This window comes from Falco naumanni, chromosome 5 (genome assembly GCF_017639655.2).
Source record: "Falco naumanni isolate bFalNau1 chromosome 5, bFalNau1.pat, whole genome shotgun sequence".
NCBI lineage: Eukaryota > Metazoa > Chordata > Aves > Falconiformes > Falconidae > Falco > Falco naumanni.
In genome coordinates this window covers 45265968-45284385 of record NC_054058.1, presented here as the reverse complement: position 1 = coordinate 45284385, position 18418 = coordinate 45265968, and the positions used below count along the sequence as shown (strand labels likewise).

Genomic DNA, 18418 nt, shown 5'->3' with positions numbered 1-18418 from the left:
AACGACACCGTTTTCCTACAGTTTATAAAAATTGATTATACTTTGAACCACTTCTACTGAAATAAACTTCAAGACTAGAGCACTTCTCTAATTTCAATAAACGAAGCCTCAGTGTAATGTGATTAGGTACTTAAGAGAGTGTTTTACAGAAATGGAAAAACAAATTAGAAAAAGGCTTCTGCTCTCTCCAAGGATGGTACTAGCACTTCTCACAAAGGAGTATCACGGTTTATTTAAAAAAACAACAACCAAACCCCTCAACTTTTTTAAGCTGCTGGCAAAACTACTGATTTACAAATAGACCTTAATAAAACTTCTTAAAGTATGGAATTCTGATCTCCAGAGAGTGGATTTTTACATGTTTAGGTATTCATACAGACTTCTGAAATTTCTTCTTGTCATTTGCATCAAATATCTAGATTTACTTAACTTATTTTTCTGTTTACAACCACATATATGGCAGTATCTGGGACAGATTTGATGGAAAGGGTACTTATGTTAACTCCAGTTCTACTCAGGACATGTAAAGAGACTTTGTTTTTAAGAAAACCTCTCAGCAATCAGTCTTAAATAACCTAGTAGTTAGGGATTCAGTTTGACCTTTGAAAAATTTTAACATCTCACGCTAGCAAACCACATAGGAAGAACACAAACCATTAACACACTATCAATAAGAAAACAAAAATACTGTAAATAAAAAGTGAAAACTTTACAGTAAATAATGCATAGTTGTGGAGGTCTGCAAAACCACCAACAGAACATCTACTACAAATTGTTACATTAACTGTCATTAACTTGCTAGTGCAAGCTGTGAAGGCAGCTCATCTAATGTGACTGTGTACCAACATGGCCAAATCTCAAACAATTGCTTGCTGTACAATAAAACTTGGAAGCCACCATTCATACTAGCTAAACAAATTAACTTGTTACCTCTAGGAATTTTTTTAACCCCATCACCAAAGTGCTCTTTTGATCACTCTTACCTATTTAAAGCATGCAAATTCATCCTTTTGCATGCTCTGCCTGAGTTACTCACAACAGATTCACTGTCCAGTCATTACCCGAAACTCAAAACACTCATACCAACTCAGAAGCACAATACCCCTCACCCACAATGACAATGACTGTGCAAAATGCTAGGACAGGTTAATGACTTGTTTCCTTGTGGGAATTTTGCCAGTGTGACAACTCAGTCCTATCTTTTTTCCAAGCACCCTTCCTCCATGGCTGAGTACTTTTTCAAATGCATCTAACTAATTAAAAAATGTGCTGTTCTGGACTGAGAAAGCAGGTATGTTTTTCTCTAAGCAGAATATGCCACTTTACCAGAATTACTTAATTAAAATGGGAAAGAAAACATAAAAGACTAGAATACTTCTCTTCTTTAAGACACTGTTAAATTTGCTTAATAACTTCAGGACAAAACTCAGAATATGAATGAATATGCATGACCTCGTTATCTTAAATGGTTTCCATAGAGAGCCAGGCTGCATGCTGCCAGCACACCTGGAACAACGTGAACACCCCCAACACGAGAAACTTTAGGGTACCATGGAGGTTTCAGTCAGAACCAGCCAGAATTTCCCCATTTAGATGAAGACACATAGAGAAAATGGTGGATGAACAGATAATGTTTTATTCAAACTCATAGTTTTGATGCTCACTCCAGGCAGGACTCTAAGGAAACCATATCTATGCTATTGGCAGACCTGTCCATCATTATGACCATACTTGTCATAACCGAGGCCAGTCATCATTTGACACGTGATTATTCTTGTACTTTACTGGTACTCGCCTACATACAGACAGCTGGCAAAATAATCCAAAAATACCACGGAGTTTTTCCATGAGTATCTCAGGGTACACCTGGCTTTGGGGTCCACGATGAGATAACTTTCTAGAAGTTGATCACGAAAACCAGTCTAATGCTGTTTAGAGTGGTTCTATTTCCTCAAAAAATGGATGAAGAAAGGCAGAAAGAGAGACACAGATGGAGACTGTCCCCTGAAGACAGAGAGATTTAGGTAAAATCCTGAATGCTACATGAAGTGAAAAATTGCACAAATATAAGAGCCCAATTCTTCCTTCTTACTGCGTATTTGACAACATCAAACCCTTCCATTTAACTAATTAGTACATTTTCTGCTCTACAGAAATAGTGAAAAATACACCATCTCTCCAAGTGCTAATGAAACTTCAGCCCCTAGCTAGGAAGAATAATTTTATTTGTTCTTGCAATCAAGGTAGAATACAAGCACCTTACTAGCTTTACGTAAATCCCTTCTGATTAACTTTTTGAAGGCTTTTAATGGGGTCTCATTATGGGTAGATTGCAATTTTTTATCACTGCTCAGAACTGGAAATCAGTTTTCTGACTATTGAGTTAGCAAATGATAATTAAAATTTAACTTGAATGTTTAGCACATATTCCTTCAAGTAGATAAAGGTTGTTCTCTTTTGCTTTCTCAGAAAGTACTCAGGGTGCATTAATCCTCCTCTAACACATTCCTCTGGCTCCACATGCTTTCTCTTCCACATTTTTTCTAAAAGATTATTAGCAGAACTTAAGTATGCATTGGAAAATCTCATTTTTTATTAACTTAAATGACCAAGAACTATGCTGCAACTAAAATCCCTTATGCTGTAAGTAAAACCACCATTGTTCTTCTTTCTGAATCCATCAGAAGCATGTAAGATGTGGGTGAAGAAAGCACTGAATAAGAAGTGGGTTGAGGTACTCGTGAAATTAGATTATTAAATACCTTAATGAACCAATCATAAAATTCTTCCTTTAAGAGTGAAGGCTTTTTTGTGTAGCACACAGAGCTTTATATTTTGCTCAGATAATCTGAAGATTGCACTCCCATTACAAATATCACTGATGGCATACATATATTAGCCTATGCTAACATAAAAGCACATAGGATTGATTGATTGATTGTATTTCACATCCTAGATACTGCTCAACAACCTACATACAGCTTTACAAGTGACAGCCTTGTCAATATTGTTTCTTGTAAAGCTGTTTGGTCTGTATAATTCACTGAGGATATCTCCACCAGTCTACAGCAAATTTCTCCCATGGCATGTATAACAGCTAGAAAATCCAGTAAAAGAATCTTAAAAAGTTGAAGGGTAGATTTTTTATATGTGAACATTCACACTAAGTTCCAATATTATCAAAGAATCAGAAAATTATCAATTATGCAACTACAGAATTGCAGTATGATACTTAATACCCTATTCTATATACTGCTTGTTTCAGTACAAGAGACACTTAATGCTTACAAACCATTCATTTCCACAAAGCTTTAGAAACAATAATTAAATTTCATAATGTGTCTGATGTCCCACAAATTATAGCTCTGAATTTCTAGCTTACATCCTTACCCAAGCCTTCCACTTGTAAATGCCTTCTTTGCTATAAAAAAAAATCACAGATATGCACATATTCTTGCACGTGCACTGCTAACTGAGAAAAGTTCCTTGGTTTAAATTCATGCCATCATTCATCAGCATTGTCAGGTTCAGCTGTTTTCAGCTGCAAATTCTGTGATAATATTAAAATAATGTACTTCTTGGCTGGAGAAAACAGGAGGGATCTGTCTTTTTTCCTCCTAATTTTCTTTGCCCAAAATTCATGCATTCTTTTTCAAACAGTCCAACATTAAAAAAAAAAAAAAAGCACAACTGATTTTACATTTCTGCATGTATTACAGATACTATACTTTTAGTTTAAGAAATTCGGGACATACCATAAAGTTTATCCTTGCAAGCAGTAATAGGTTATAATTTACAAAAAAAAAAGAGAGGTTTACTTGAGAAAGCTTTTATGTTAGTATGTGAATGAAAAGGACTGCAAATTTGTTTCAGCGGCCATTATAAAAAGGAAATTTAAATATAAAATCTCATCTTCCTATTTATACAGCATCACATTATTCTACAGGAATTACTTCATGTGTTTTGAGATCTTTACTTTCAACCACTCGCAACTTAGATAATAACTAGAATAGTTAGTATTGCTTATGTTTGACAGTCAGGTTCATTTATTTCTAGTTGTCTCTGGCAGAATTACAAGGTAATGTACAAATTAAAGAAGAAAAAAGGTTTAATAATAAGCTTATTGTTATGTTACCATCATACTGCCAGTTACTGATGGGAAATACTACCTAAAGTAAGTGAGGGTACCAAGACAAGGTTTTTCAGCAGTATGCTATATTTATTTCTGCAGTTTCTTCTACGTTTCTTCTAAGTCACTTTCTGAGACCACCTAGATACAAAAGACAGGCATTACATTTACAGCCAGGGCATCTTCTTATTATGCTTCTTGTTCAAAATGTGTGCTGCAAAAGGAAAACAGTTCCAGGACAGACAGAAGAAAAAATGGCATTATTCTTTGGTGTACTTTGTACAGATTATACATGGAAAATCTTGTTATTAAGTGAAGCAATGTAGTCAGAAACAGCTGATGTACTGAGTAAGAATATACTTTTTGAAGAGTTAGGGTTTTCTGGGGACTCAGCAGAAACTGACAACAAAAAAACTCACCCATCTTTCTGAGACTTTTCTAATTCACTAGTCAGTCATATGCAAAGCCATTCAATTGTAACTAGACATTTATAGTACAGTATAGTATAGGTTTATATAAAATCCCATTTCCAGAATCAAGAAAGAAAATTCTTTCCTCCTCATTCATAACTTGCTGAACATCTTTATTTTATATCCATACTACTAAAATTTCACTCACATACATATGTTTAATTGCAACTCTCATTTTTCATTGTTGGAAGTGGTTGAGTCTCATTCTAAACCCAAGATATATTATGCAGGATTAAAGAACTGCCCACTAAAAAAAAAGACAGTTTTGTTCTTTAACGCTTTCCCAATGCTTATTAGTGCTGCTTGCAATACAGCACTGACTTGGTTAGAAAAAGCCATCACCTAAACTGAAGACCAAACATTGTGTTTGCAACTCTAAGCCTACAGTAAAAACAAATACAAAAAAATCAAAGCCAAGCCAAACATTGAAAGCTAATCAAACATACATAAAATTGCCTACTGCTATGTGATGGAAAGCTTGTTACAGCAGTGAATTCCCTAGCTTCAGGAAAGAGCTTACTTTTGATAAATGTCTATTCAAATACTTACATCTATTGCAGCTCTGCAAGCACAGATACTGCACTTAAATATGTAAAGGCATTTTGTGCATGTTCTGAGAAAAATATTTGCAATCACGCATCAGACACTGTTAGCTTTCAGTCTTTTTACAGTAGCATCTGAAAATCAAAGCCACACCCAAATTATTTTTGCTGATGCATCATGAAGTAAATGACTCAGGATTTCTCCATTAGAGACAGGAGCTTCCCACACCCGATGTTCTTTACTATGATAAAATTTACCACCTAGTAACCCCCTGCTTTAGTTTCCAAGAATAGGTAATGGACCAGATTAACCTTAAAAGTAATATTTAATGCTATTGCACAAAATAAGAGGTTTAAAGATCTCTTAAAATATGGGTATGTTTTTCCAAAGCTGAGGTTTCCAATATGCCCAAAACACAGTGGGAGCTTAAACCACCTCCAAAATAACTACAAGATACGAATTATCTTTTTTTATTATTAAACATTTCTACCACAGAGACAGCAAAGGCTAAGATATGCTGAACAGGTAGCAAAACTCAGAACAAAATAAACAGTATTCAATCTTCCCCCATCTCTCGAAACACAGATTTGAAGAAGTTGAGCTAACACTTACAGACAGCGCGATCTTTGTCTCCTGGAATAGGGTATTCCATTTTTCTCTTCGGTACTGCTCCCATGCACCTGATAGAAACTCGCCCACCTCCCCGTTTCTTTCCACTTGTCCCTCCAGGATGACCCGAGCCGAGGATGACAAGCAGCCGTCAGTCTAATTGCACCTGTGCCCCTGCACAGTAGCATTTTCCTGACAGCATCAGCGGATGCAGTTTGAAACTTCCCAGGACTGTGCAATTTCTCCTGACTAATGTGCCTTTCTAACTTGGGGGAGGGAGACAAGGATGACAGATTGCTAAAGGCTTTTAAAAAGATACCGCTTGAAAGAATTATTGCACATCGATCTTATATGCAGCCATTAATAAGACTTTCCAAGCAACAGTATCTAAAAGCCTCGGTCATATTCTCCTGACTGGTAACCACCTCCTCCTGTGTTCCGACTGACAAAGAGCCAGGCGCTGACAGGGCTAATATTAGACAATGACTTCAAGGCAGTGAAAGAGTCATTTAAATTTCCTATTCTGCTTTCACTGCCACAGGAGCATAGACGTTGGTTTCTCCAGCATCACTGTATCATCTGATTTAGAAACAGGCTCCAAAAACTACTTTGAAGTCATTAATCTATTACTGTTCCCAAATATTTTCCAATGCACAATATGCACCTAAATCTGCATGCACCCAAATGTCCCGAAGAGTTAGGAAAGTTTTATAGCCTGTGTATAGTTCCTTATCACTGGATCTGTAATACAGGAAAGCTCTTTTTTTTTTTTTTTTTGCATTTTCAGCAGGTGACTGCATATTATTGCCGTAACGGAAAAGTCTTAGAAAGAAATAGTATGTACTAGACAAAGCCCTGAAACTCACCAAGAGCTCTGGACTATTTACCTTATAAAAAATGTACCTGTGAATACAGCTGAAAAGTTGAGCAGGACCTTTCTGACAAGGACAGAGATGAAAAATACCTTGAACAACTGAAAATAAAAGTGGAAGACTGGGTAACAGGCCAGCCAGATTCTGTACCTGGAGCTTTGAATGGGAAATCACTGATCATGCAGGTCATCAGACTAGGCTGATAGGAAAACTGGTTTGTTTTATACCACTTACTAACAACTCACAGCTTTTTACCCCTCAATTACATTCAAAACTAAATTCATTAAATTATTGCCTCTTGTAAACCAGTGGAGTATTTCTGAAACATTTTGGAAACCTCTTTAAAACACCAGCTCCAAAAAATTAACTTGTTTATCCATTATAAATCATGTTAATTCTGACTCCTAATGACAACACAGTGTAAGCAAATATCTTTACTGAAATGAAAAACATCCAAGAAACTAAAGAGATTGTCACATGATAAAGACTAAAAGAGAAGTACAGTGAGTCATTCTTTTTATTCATGTGTCTCAAGGAAGTTTATTCATGACTTGAAGTTGTGAGGGCAGTACTGCAGTATTAACCCTCCTGTAAACACGACCTCAGAACAATTAATATAGAGGAGGATTAAAAAATTTTTGGACTGACAGACCTCAAATGTACTATGGATCATCATGTACTTTTGGCTTCAAAATTTCTATTAAAAATAATAAAGGCAATATGGGTTTACACACCATATGGCCTATATAATACTTTTCTCTATCCTTTCAGATATGACATCAGTGCGATCCAAAAACATCTGATGAATTTACTTGCCTCCACAACAAGAATGTTTTTTACACAGCTTTAAATTTGCAGTTTCATTTATTTTTCTCTCCAGTATCACCTGCCTCCTAGTCACGTGACGAAAAGGAGCACTGTCTGTCCTCCCCTTCCTCTTAGTGGACTGCTGAGAAGCAAAATACCCGCAACAGTCCATCCATCACTAGTCCAGGCACCTCCACAGTACACGGCAATTTGCAGCAGGGATATCTCCCCAAGCTGCATTTACATGGTCAATTAAATCTGCCATTACCAGTGGGTGCAGATGAAAGCTGCAGTACCATTTTAGAACACTAATGGCAATATTTATATAGTCAAATGGTGAGATGGAACAAGGAACTGATCTGATTGTAAAAAAAAGAAAAACTTTTTTTTTTTTTTTTTCTTTCTTAGCCAGGTTAGTTTACAGTCTAATCAGTCTCCGGAGCTAATTTACACTATCACCCACAAATCCAGGTGCCAGCATAAGGAAGAGGATGGGACTAAGCCTGAAAAGAGGAGTGAAGCCTGAACATCTCTTCCAGCAACAGCCCACGCTTAGGCAGACAAAGCACAGTCTCAGAACCACCTCATCAGAATGACAAGTGAACGGTGGTTGTGACAGAACTGTGCATTTAAAACTGACTTTATTTCAGCTTTTTATGTATGAAATGAAAACACTACATATTTAGCCCACCCAATATTTGGTGAGAAAAATCCTGTTGAGGGAACATTACTGACACTACCATTGACGTTGTTTGACTGTTCTTTTTCAGCTTCCTCTTAACATTTGAGATGTTATTTTTTAGAATACTCATTTATAAGCCCGATGCTTGACAAAAATCACATTACTTTGCAACTGAAAACCTTTTGAATGAATGTGACTAAAATTTTCATCACAACAAAAAGTTTCTGAGGTTAGGTTACTTGGAGTTTTCATCTGGGTTTGTTTCATTTTTTAAACTAATTTTAGAACAGCTCAGTTTAGGTGGAGAAAGCATTTGTGAAAACAAACATCACTGAGTGTTTCGATAAAAGCTACATTTGGTTGTTATAAGGGTTCAGATGAGGATTTGAACATCTCAATTTAATGATGCACAGTATTCCCAAGAAATACCTATTGCAGACATGTTTTACTACTGTAGGCATGCAGAGAACAAATCAGCTAAAGGCTGTTCTAAATATAGTTGTATTATGCTGGGAAAGGTGGTGCCTCTTGCTGGAATCCTAAATCTTACAGAAGTATGTATATCAGATCATTATACGTAGGCATTCTCCATGCCTCTCAGCACCAAGCAGTTCCTTGGCTTGTAGCCTAAATAAGCAGTGAGTGTTGTCTTTCTGAACCTGACATTTGAACACATTATGATGTTGTCCAGTATTTCCCAAGCACTTTTGTTTCATGTCCCTCCTAAACAGACTCCACCATTCCTACAACCTCCCCACAGAGGCCAGACCCAGTGCCAAGTAGCTGCCAGCTCTGCTGGGCCCTGGTGCTTCCTTTCTCTCTCAGGATGGCATGCTGTTCATGGAGCACTTCTCCACTGTTTTCAGGCCTCGTTTTGCACATTAGCTTCTTCCACCACAGCAAGACGACAAAGAATGCAGACCATGTCTCTCCAAACCCTGGAGAGGGTAATTCCATTTCTGTGCATATTTTCTGCCAAACATGATGACTGCTTGAGCAAGGGCTGGCTGGGAAACAAGAGCACCTGTTATATGTTCAAAATCTTTGTTCTGAGTTTGTGGGTTCCAATTCTAGGTTCAGTACAGCTGTATTCAGTATTTCACATAGATACAAACTTTTGAATTTGGACACGAGGTTTTTTTTTTTCCTCTCTTTGTGTTCATCCCCAGCTTGTTTTCTTTTTAGATACAGATTAGTATGGATATGAGGTCTGATGCAGATAGGTTAGCCAAAGAAAATCTCATTTTGTTAATTTGGTATTATTCTCTTATTTGCGCAAAACAAAATTTGAAGTCAGGAAAGCTCACACACACAATTTATATTGTATTTTTCAGTTTGGGATTTCTAACAGTACAAACAATAAGTCCCAAATTTAAAAGTCTGGAACCATACTTATGATCAGATTCTCTAGATCTAGAATAAAATATCAGATTCAACAATGACACTCAGCCAGCCTTTAGTGGGGCTATTATTTAACATGAATTTCCATTAGTACTGAAATAGCTAGTGAATAGCAATATTAAGTAAATAATATGGACAGAACTGGTTGCAGGAATGGCACAAGACTCATGAGTTAATTAAAACAATGTCTCAAGTAAGGGGAACTTACTTTCCTAATTAAAATTTTTAAAACTTGAGAGATGTTTATGGCAATGAAATTAATCCAGTGGTATATTTTATACAATTCTACATGCAAAGCTTTATTTTTCAAACATTGTGTATGAAAAAGCCCTCAAAAATCTAAGGTGGTGGCAGTTTGACATTGTGGGTGTTGAAATCTCTTTTTTTTTTTTTTTTTTTTGTGCAATCTGGTGAAAAATCTTGCATGGATTAACTTTCTTCTGCAAACACAGCATTAAAATGGAAAACAGCAAAAAGTCAGCTCCAATCCTTCCAGCAGTACCATGCACGTGACACAGGAAGTCTTTCTGGGATTAGGTTCCAATGATGGTCTGGGCAAACCTGAAGAAAGGAGCATCTCATACATGAGGAAAAGCTGAAAGAGCTGGGACTGTTCAGCCTGGAGAAGAGAAGGCTTGAGGGATCTCATCGGTGTATGTAAATACCCAAAGGGAGGGAGCAAAGTGGACAGAGCCAGGCTCTTTTCAGTGGTGCCCAGCGACAGGACCAGAGGCACTGGGAAAAAACTCAAACCCAGGAGGTTCCCTCTGAACGTCAAGAAATGCTTTTTTACTGTGAGGGTGACCAAGGACTGGCACAGGTTGCCCAGAGAGGTTGTTGAGTCTGTGGAGAGGTTGCTGGAGATATTAAAAAGTCATCTGGACATGGCCTTGGGCAATCAGCTGTCTATGGCCCTGCTTGAGCAGGGGGGTTGGACCAGATGACCTCTAGAAGTTCCTTCCAACCTCAATCATTCTGTGACTCTAGCTTTATAATCTTCTCTAGTTTCTGTGAGCATAGCTTTGATATCTATCCAAATGTAACAAAAAACCAAACCAACTTGCACAAGCTCATTAAAATATAGGACAGATGACTTAGCTGGAAGTAGAAACTGGGAGCCGAAAATGCATTCAAAGAGCAGTATTTGGATCACCTTCACCCCTGTGTTCTGAAAGAATGGGCACAGGAGATTACAGAACCAGCAGAAAGGGTTTTTTCATAAATCTATAAACTCAAAAGTGGAAAAAAACATAGTGCCTATATTTACAAGAGAAAAAGGCAATCAGGAATATGTCAGGCCTATGAATATGATTAAAAGCCAGCAGGCTACTGAAAACAATTATTCTCTCTGGCAAAATTCAAAGACAAAGAACAAAACAGATGATCATCAAAGATGGTATCACATGGGTTTGCCAGAGGTAAATTGTGCCAAACCCACTTGACATCTTTCTTTGAAAGACAAGCTAATTTTTTCTAGATAAAGGAAATGCAGGAAGTTTATATGGACTTTTTATACTGTGCCATATGGGGTATGGACTTTTGATACCATGTTGTATCAGTTAAGACAAAAAAGATGGGAAAGGAACCAAATATGTAGATGGCAGAGATAAAAGTAGGTTATGTTGAACAGAAAGGTATCAGATCAAAAGTAGGTTACTAATGGATTTCCTAAAGAATGAGTCCTTGGTCAAAGCTTTTAAATTTTCTTAATTAACCCTATACCAAAAAAGCATACTAATGAAATTTCCCAATAACACCAAATAACACCACATAAGCAAAAAAGGATTGAAACATCATACAAAAAAACCTGGATGACCTTGAGTGGGTACTGATAATGGGCATGCAATTTAACATTAGACAACAGCCAGACCTTACGCAGGGACTAGTAAAAACAAACTCTCCAATAATATGGAAGCTGTTGATAAAAATGAGAAGTAAGGGGTTACGCTACCACATTACTACCAAGTCAAACAGTATGAAGACTTGAAAAAGTTGTGTGTAGGCCTAGGATGCAAGTAACAAAGTATTCCCAGCAGAAGCAAGTGAAAGTAGTTGTACAAGACCCCATCAAGAACACCAAGTACCATGCTGCAAGCTCAGATCAAGAAAGATAGATTCAAACTGAAGAGAACATAAAAAAAAACCCAAACTCAAACAAATAAAAAAACAGAACCAAAAATGAAGAACAGGAAAATCTGTTTTGAGAAAGGAAGCTAAAATATATTGGATTATTTGGTTTAGGAAAATTCTTAGCCAGGATGGGGTTGCTTTCTATGACTACATAAAGAGAGGTAAATTCTAAAGAAATGTGAGAACTATATATGCTAATGGGCAAAATTAACAAAAGTGCAAGTAGGTATTAAGTGGCCATGAATAAATTTTAAGTCAGAAATTAGATGGCAGTTATTAATTACCAAAGCAATGAAGTTCTAACATAGTCCTCCCCCTGGAATAATGATGCAGAAATTTAGCCAGTTTGAACAAGGAGCTTCTTTAATTTATACATTTAAAAAAGAAAAAGAAAACAAGGAGATGTCATTGTCCAAACAACAACAAAAAACCCTCACACAATCCCAGTCTTCACATCAAAATACACAAAACAGTCAAATTTTCCAGAGGACTCTGGGGTATACAGTAACTGCAGCATTCTGTCTTCTAGCCCATTTTGGTAAAAAGCTCATCTCAAGTAACTTAACATCATATTTCCTATTTCATGATCTCCCTTAATAAATTAAGGCAGACATTAATAAAGAATCTCATTCATTGTTCGTCCATTTTTTAGTACAATCTGCTCCACATTGCAACAATTATTGACACACTGCTGGCAGACAAGCCCAGGCTAAGCAGATCAGGGGCACCCCTGTGTTTCTTGGGTTCTGCCCCCTCCCCTCAATATTTACAGTATTTTAATTACAGGATCAACTGGTTGTAACAAATGCAAGAACTGAAGTGCTGAGGGCTATGCAGTGGGTGAATGAAAATCACTGGCTGCTGTAAGAATTAATTTATAAACTGGATAGAGTGTGGCAGCACTTACTGGATAGATTAAAATGCCCATCATTCATTATTGTTCAATCAAAATGACCTGCAACGGCTCTTGAACTGGATGGGTAACACTGCTTTCCCAGGGCAGTGATGCCACGATTGTGCTTCCCTTGCTTCAGAGGTACATTAATATAAGATACTTTGACAGTGAGAAAAACGACTGGTCCTTGGAAGCTCATAAATATCTATCAGCAGGCCATCATCTGTGTGATGCTGCAAAATCTGTAATGTGGACAGCTCTCCTGCTGGACAGAGCTATGACCTGAAAAACGTGCAGAACATAACACAAGGCATAACTGTGATGTGGAACAGGTGAAGCGTACCCCATTGCTTCTCTTGCCCCTTCTACTCATTCTTTTGCACATAAAAATATGAAGGACCACTTCTTTACTGATTATGCATCTGTTAGCACACCACTATTGCTTATAATATTGACTGATACCTTGTTCACAGGAGCTCCAAAAGCACAAAGAAAACAGGTGTTGGCAGTAATCTAGATGTAAATGCTCAGGGCCTTGCAGGAATGACCACTGAAAGAACAACATGGGAAGTGACCTACTAAGGTGCAGAGAAAACTGTAATTGCTTACAAAAACCCACAAATAATTAAGGGGGAGAGTCTGGGGCCCAAGAAAAAAATCCAAATGCTAATTAAAAAATAAATATGTTGTAACATTAACCACCCAAATACTTTTCAGTTCCTTGCTAATTCCCATCTCTGGCTCATTTATGTGGAACATGCTCATAATTCTCTGTGGAGCCTTCATTTTACAGTAAGATGAACCCTGCTGAGCACTTTTGAAGATATTTTTTTCAGGTATTTCAAGGTACCCATTATTATCAGCGGGTATCTCACGCAGCTCTGCACCCCAACCTATCGACCAACCAACCAAAAAAAATATGTATTTTTCCTACCATTGCTTATCCAATGTTATAGTTGTACCCTCATATATGAAAGATATGACACTTAGTATACCTATAAGTGTGTGTACACACACACACTTGATACAATAATGTACCAAAGAGCCTTTACTAGTGATGGAAATCTGTTCCCAAAACACAATAGCGAAGTGCATATGCACGTGCAGAGTTATCTTTTACTCCCTATGCGGCCATTATTTTCAATCAAAACGGTAACCGCTGCATGAACTGTAGAACTGTGGAACTACAAAACGAGTACCACTCTTACTGAAGAAGGAAATGCAGAGGGCAGGCATTACACCAGTGAAATAAATTCTCACCACGGATTTATGCTATTAAAGGAAGTGATTTAACATAGCAGCAATTATAAATAACAGATTTTATTGTTAGGATTCAAGGTTGGTTGTGGATAAACACTAAACTTTGTGGTACAAACCAAAGCCATATACAGGCAGTACTTATGCAGCTGAGAAAAAAATCATTCCTTATGTGAGGAGCTTTTTGCATCCTGGGAAAACCAGACACATTATCACTATCATAAATAATTAATAATTTTAAAGACAGTATTTCTCCGTAACAACTTACTCTGTACACCTGCAAAAACAGGTGTGCCCTCCATGAAGATGCAATTACATTTACCCACTGCAAACTAACCTGATTTTGTTACCAAACTGCAACTGATATATTTAGCCACTGTTTTAAATAAGGCCAAAATGATATGGTTGCTGCGTTACCCAACGAGATATGCAATACAATCGTAAAAGTTTTATGTAAATAATACAAACACTAGAAAGATAAGGTAGTTTCGGTACTTACTACACACGTGAGTGCGTGCTGAAGTGTACCTTTTACGCGGATTACACTGATTCAGAAGCCAGATTTATTAGCTGCACATGGGATTTACCACCTTCGCCCCGACCGCAGAGGTCGGTGGTCAGCACGGCGCGGCGCTGATCCCACACGCCCCGAGCCGCCTGCACCCGCGGGTACAAGGGCGCTCGCCGCCGCCGCCCCCCCTCAGCCCCCGACGGTGCTCACAGGCCGGCGCCGGCCGCTCTGAGGGAACACCCGCCGCCACCGGCCTCCCGGCACCTCTCACCGAGACCGCAACGCCGGCAGCCGCCGACCCGCGCAGCCCCGACGGGCCGCCGCACAAAGGATCGACCGCCGCCTCCCCGGCCGAGCCTTCCCGGCCCCGGCCCGGCTCCCGCTCCCGCCGGCGGTCCCGCCCTCGGCCTGCGCGGAGGGGCGCGGCGCGGCTCCCGGCCCGCAGGCTGCTCCGGAGCGCCGGACACCCCCGCCGTCCCGCCGGCTCCCGCCCTCCCCCGCTCCCCCGCCCGCCGCCGATTGCCCGCGGCAGGCGCTGCCCCCGGCCGGGCCCCGCGCCCGGCTCACGCCCGCCGGTCACCTCGGCCCGCCCGGCGCACGCCGTCCCCGGGGGCCGCGGCGCAACGCCCCGGCGAGGGGCGGAGAGACACGGGCCCAGCCCGCCCCGGGTCGCCCCCGCGCCCACCTCAAACACCACTTCTTCGTCAAACTCCGGTGTCATCCTTCTCCGCCATGCCACCCCCTGTGGGCACTCTGGGAAACGGAGTCCGCCGCGCAGCCGACGGCCCCTCCCCTCCCCGCCCGGCCCTGCCCGGCGCCGGGGGGAACTACAGCCCCCAGAAGGCACCGGGAGCACGCGCTTCCGGGCGCCCTGTGGGCGGGGCGGGCGGCGGGCCGGCAGGGGGCGCCGCGGGGCGGCGGCGACGGGGCTGGCGGCGGGTGCTCACTCTGCTGCCGGCCGCGGGCTGTTATGCAGTGGCGGGCGGGCGGTGCTGCTGCTGCTCGGTGGTGGCACGGGGGAACAATGGGCTCCTTCTCCTCGGCCCTCAGAGGGGCCGTGGCGTAAGGGACGAGGGGGAGGCCGGTGCAGCGCTCGGGGAGCACCATGAGCTCCGCCGGTGAGTGCCCGGGGAAAGTTTTGGGAGCGGCGGTTCCGCTCCGACCGCCCGGCCGGCGGCAGGCGGGGGCCGTCCGCGTGCCCCCGCGGCTGGAGAGCTTCTCCTCACCCGGTGGCGGCCGGCGGGGCGGGGCGGGGGGGTGAGGTGAGGTGAGGGAGCTGCGCCGCAGCCGTGCCGGCGCGGGACGGGAGCCGTCGCCGCGCTCCTTGTCCCGGCAGCGCTGGGCGGTTGCGCCCCGCTCTCCCCCGCCGCCGCGGCTGCGTCCTCCCCTCGCCCCGAGGGAAGCCCGGGGAGGCGGGCTGGGCGAGCCTGCGGGGGGCGAGCCGAGGCGGGGGCGCATCCTCGCACCCTGCTCCCGCCCTGGGGGGCGGCCCTTCCCCGGGGTCCGCCGCGGGCGCCCCGCTTCCCCGTGCCCCCGGCACGTTTGGCCTCGGGGCTGTGCGGGGCGGCCGGCGCTGCGCGGGGCTGAGGCGCTCCCCGCCCGGCGTGCGTGTCCGGCGGAGGGACTCGCTCCCGGTGGGGCCGCTGGGGGCTGCGCGGCGGCGGGTGGAAGCGGCCGGGAGCCGGGGCCGGGTGTTGCTGGCAGCGGAGCCGGCGCCCGGTTCTGGGGTGTCGCTCCGTCTGACTTCGTGGGGCGGCCAGTTAGCCAGCGTGCGAGCCCCGGCTGTGGCGGAGGGGTGTACCTGCCCGGGTCGAGCCGGCCCCAGCTGGAGCCCCCACGCAGGGCCAGGGGTGCTGGAAAGCGCCTGCTGCCGGCCTCTCCAGCTGGTTTGAACCGACCTACCCCAGCGCTTTCCTTACCTTTCCTCCCCCTTTTCCTGACCGCTGCCAACTTTATCCCTAGAAGAGCTGCAAGGCAAATTCCTGGCTTAAAACGAGAGCTCCCCGTGTTTAAGGGAGTTGCTCACGGTTTTTTATTTGGCTGCACGGTGGTGTGCTGCTAGTACCCTAGTTCGCCCGTCCGTTAGATCAGTAGATTCCTTTCTTAGTCCACTTGCAGATGAGAACAGGAGTCGCTTCTGTGCTGAAGAGGTGTCACGCTGAAGTTGTGATGTGCGGGGTGAAAATGCGACTAATTACAGCACATACCTTCAGCGTCAAAGTGCTTCCTGGGAGGACAGGGCTGGGGGTTGTTCCAAACAGAGCAGCACACAGACACCAGCCAAAAACATCTGCCTAATTCTCAGTGTTTTCCTCTCAAATATGTCAAATTGTTATTGGGTCCAGCGTTAACCGGATTAGCTGGGCTCTCCTAATTAATTTACTGGAAAATGCTATTTAATGCATCTTTTCCTTTCAATATATTCCCAGTTTTTATACATATATATATTTATATATAACTTTTAATATATACATGTGATGGAACTTCTTTCGTTTAGATCTTTAAAAGCATCCAGTAAAGCGGGATATCATCTCTACCTAACAGCTGCATTGCATATTCATGTTCTTTACTAGTGCCGCTGGTAGTGCAGTTCACCCCTGCTCTGAGTTGAACAGCTGTGCAAATAAAAGATGTGTTAGGGGGTGCTCAAGAGCTTAGAGCTGGGCTGTTAAAATTTGGTACGGTGCTAAGTTTCAGAAAGTTGGGTAGATTTTCAGCACTAAACCGTGATTCCAGGACTTCCAGAGCTGCGGTTTTGTGACTGAGTCTCTCTGTTGCGGTTGGTGTTGTAATGGTGTTTGTGGGGAAGGTGAGTGAGGAGGAAGGGGTTCTGGTGAACAAAGTCACTTAGAAGGCAAAAGAGAAAGGGATGCTGAGGAATATCAGTAAGAAGAAAGTGGGACAGTTTCATGGAAAATGTGAATGTTAGCAAAGGATTTGAAGAGGAAGGCAGAGAGTGTGTCCTGGAGGGCAGGAAGGGGGAAGCTGAGAGGTATGTGAAGGCTGCTGAGGCAGGGATGAAGAGTATTTTGTGTGTAATGGATTATGTGAGGATAAAAAAATATACGGGCAACAGTTAAAACAGGATTGGAGATTCATGATTCTGGTGACAGTGTCATTACAGCTTTTGACATTTCAGTTAAGAAGCTCATAGGCAGGGTATGAAAAGACTGAGGATTGTCAGTAGACAGTTTGGAAAATTTAATATCTGTCTCTTTGTATTGCTGCAGAATTTAGCTCCTGAAATACGGAAACACGCTTTGTAAAGCTACTGCACACATAAAAAAACAACTCCTGTATTTTAATTTAAGTCCTGTGATCTATAGGATCTATTTCCCATGTTGAAATCATTTAACTGAATTCAGTTATTACTCTGGTTTGTGCTACTTAAGCTAGCTTTCTGACAAATGGTAATACAGTGTTTCAGTAAAAATGTTACTATGTGTGAGGGCTTCAGGTGGAACCTGGAATGCCTAGAAATCCTTCTGCTCTCCCTTCAGTTTAACTTGAAGGGCTTGAGTGTTGTTCTTCTTTTAATGTACCTTTAGAATAAAGCCTCCTGGTACAGCATCATCAGCATTGTTTTAATATTTTTAAGTAGGATTTGAAGATACGACTGACTTTTGCTTTATGTGCAAGAGTCTTATAAAGAGATACTGTGCTACTTGAAGGGTCTGTGGTAGGGAGTGAGATACCGAACACGGCTTCTGTCCCCAAACAGAAGTTGCGAAAGGTCCAATATTGATAACCCAGCCTTAACTCCACTCCAGCTTGCCTTCTGTCTTTCTAAATAATGCAGTGCATATTCAGCTTCGTGCTGTGTATCTTTTGTAGTTCCTCTACAAAACTGTTTCAGTTGCATCTCAGTCTAGAGCTGGATGTAATTCAGTGATAGGTGAAGGAGTTCTGCCATAGCTGTTGCGTACATATTTGAGAAGGTATGTGTAAATCTGGACTTGTTAGAACTAAGGAACTATAGCACTTATTTAGAATACTTATAGATAATTTAAAAATTATCTTATTGTAGTGATCAACCTGTATGTTGGTTTCAACCTTCATTTATAGCTACTCTCCTCTCATTGCTTTCTCATGTGCTGCATATTCTTTATACA

At 41.8% G+C, this 18418-nt stretch overlaps 2 protein-coding genes across 9 annotated transcripts in view; one reads left to right on the top strand and one right to left on the bottom strand.

Moving 5' to 3' along the window:
• Positions 1-16612, bottom strand: part of VEZT (vezatin, adherens junctions transmembrane protein) — a 67882-nt gene extending 51270 nt beyond the window's left edge. For 4 of the 6 annotated variants that reach the window (XM_040595133.1, XM_040595134.1, XM_040595137.1 and 1 more), the window contains exon 1: positions 14992-15109. In XM_040595133.1, the coding sequence (XP_040451067.1) occupies positions 14992-15027 (36 nt within the window). In that variant the 5' untranslated portion in view covers positions 15028-15109. Of the gene's footprint in view, positions 1-14294; positions 14681-14991; positions 15110-16225 lie in introns of those variants that run through there. The other 2 variants (XM_040595135.1, XM_040595136.1) reach the window with 2 other exon arrangements.
• The window catches only part of FGD6 (FYVE, RhoGEF and PH domain containing 6), a 75013-nt gene continuing 71833 nt past the window's right edge, over positions 15239-18418 (top strand). For all 3 annotated transcript variants that reach the window (XM_040595130.1, XM_040595129.1, XM_040595131.1), the window contains exon 1: positions 15239-15424. In XM_040595130.1, the coding sequence (XP_040451064.1) occupies positions 15412-15424 (13 nt within the window). In that variant the 5' untranslated portion in view covers positions 15239-15411. The remainder of the gene's footprint in view (positions 15425-18418) is intronic.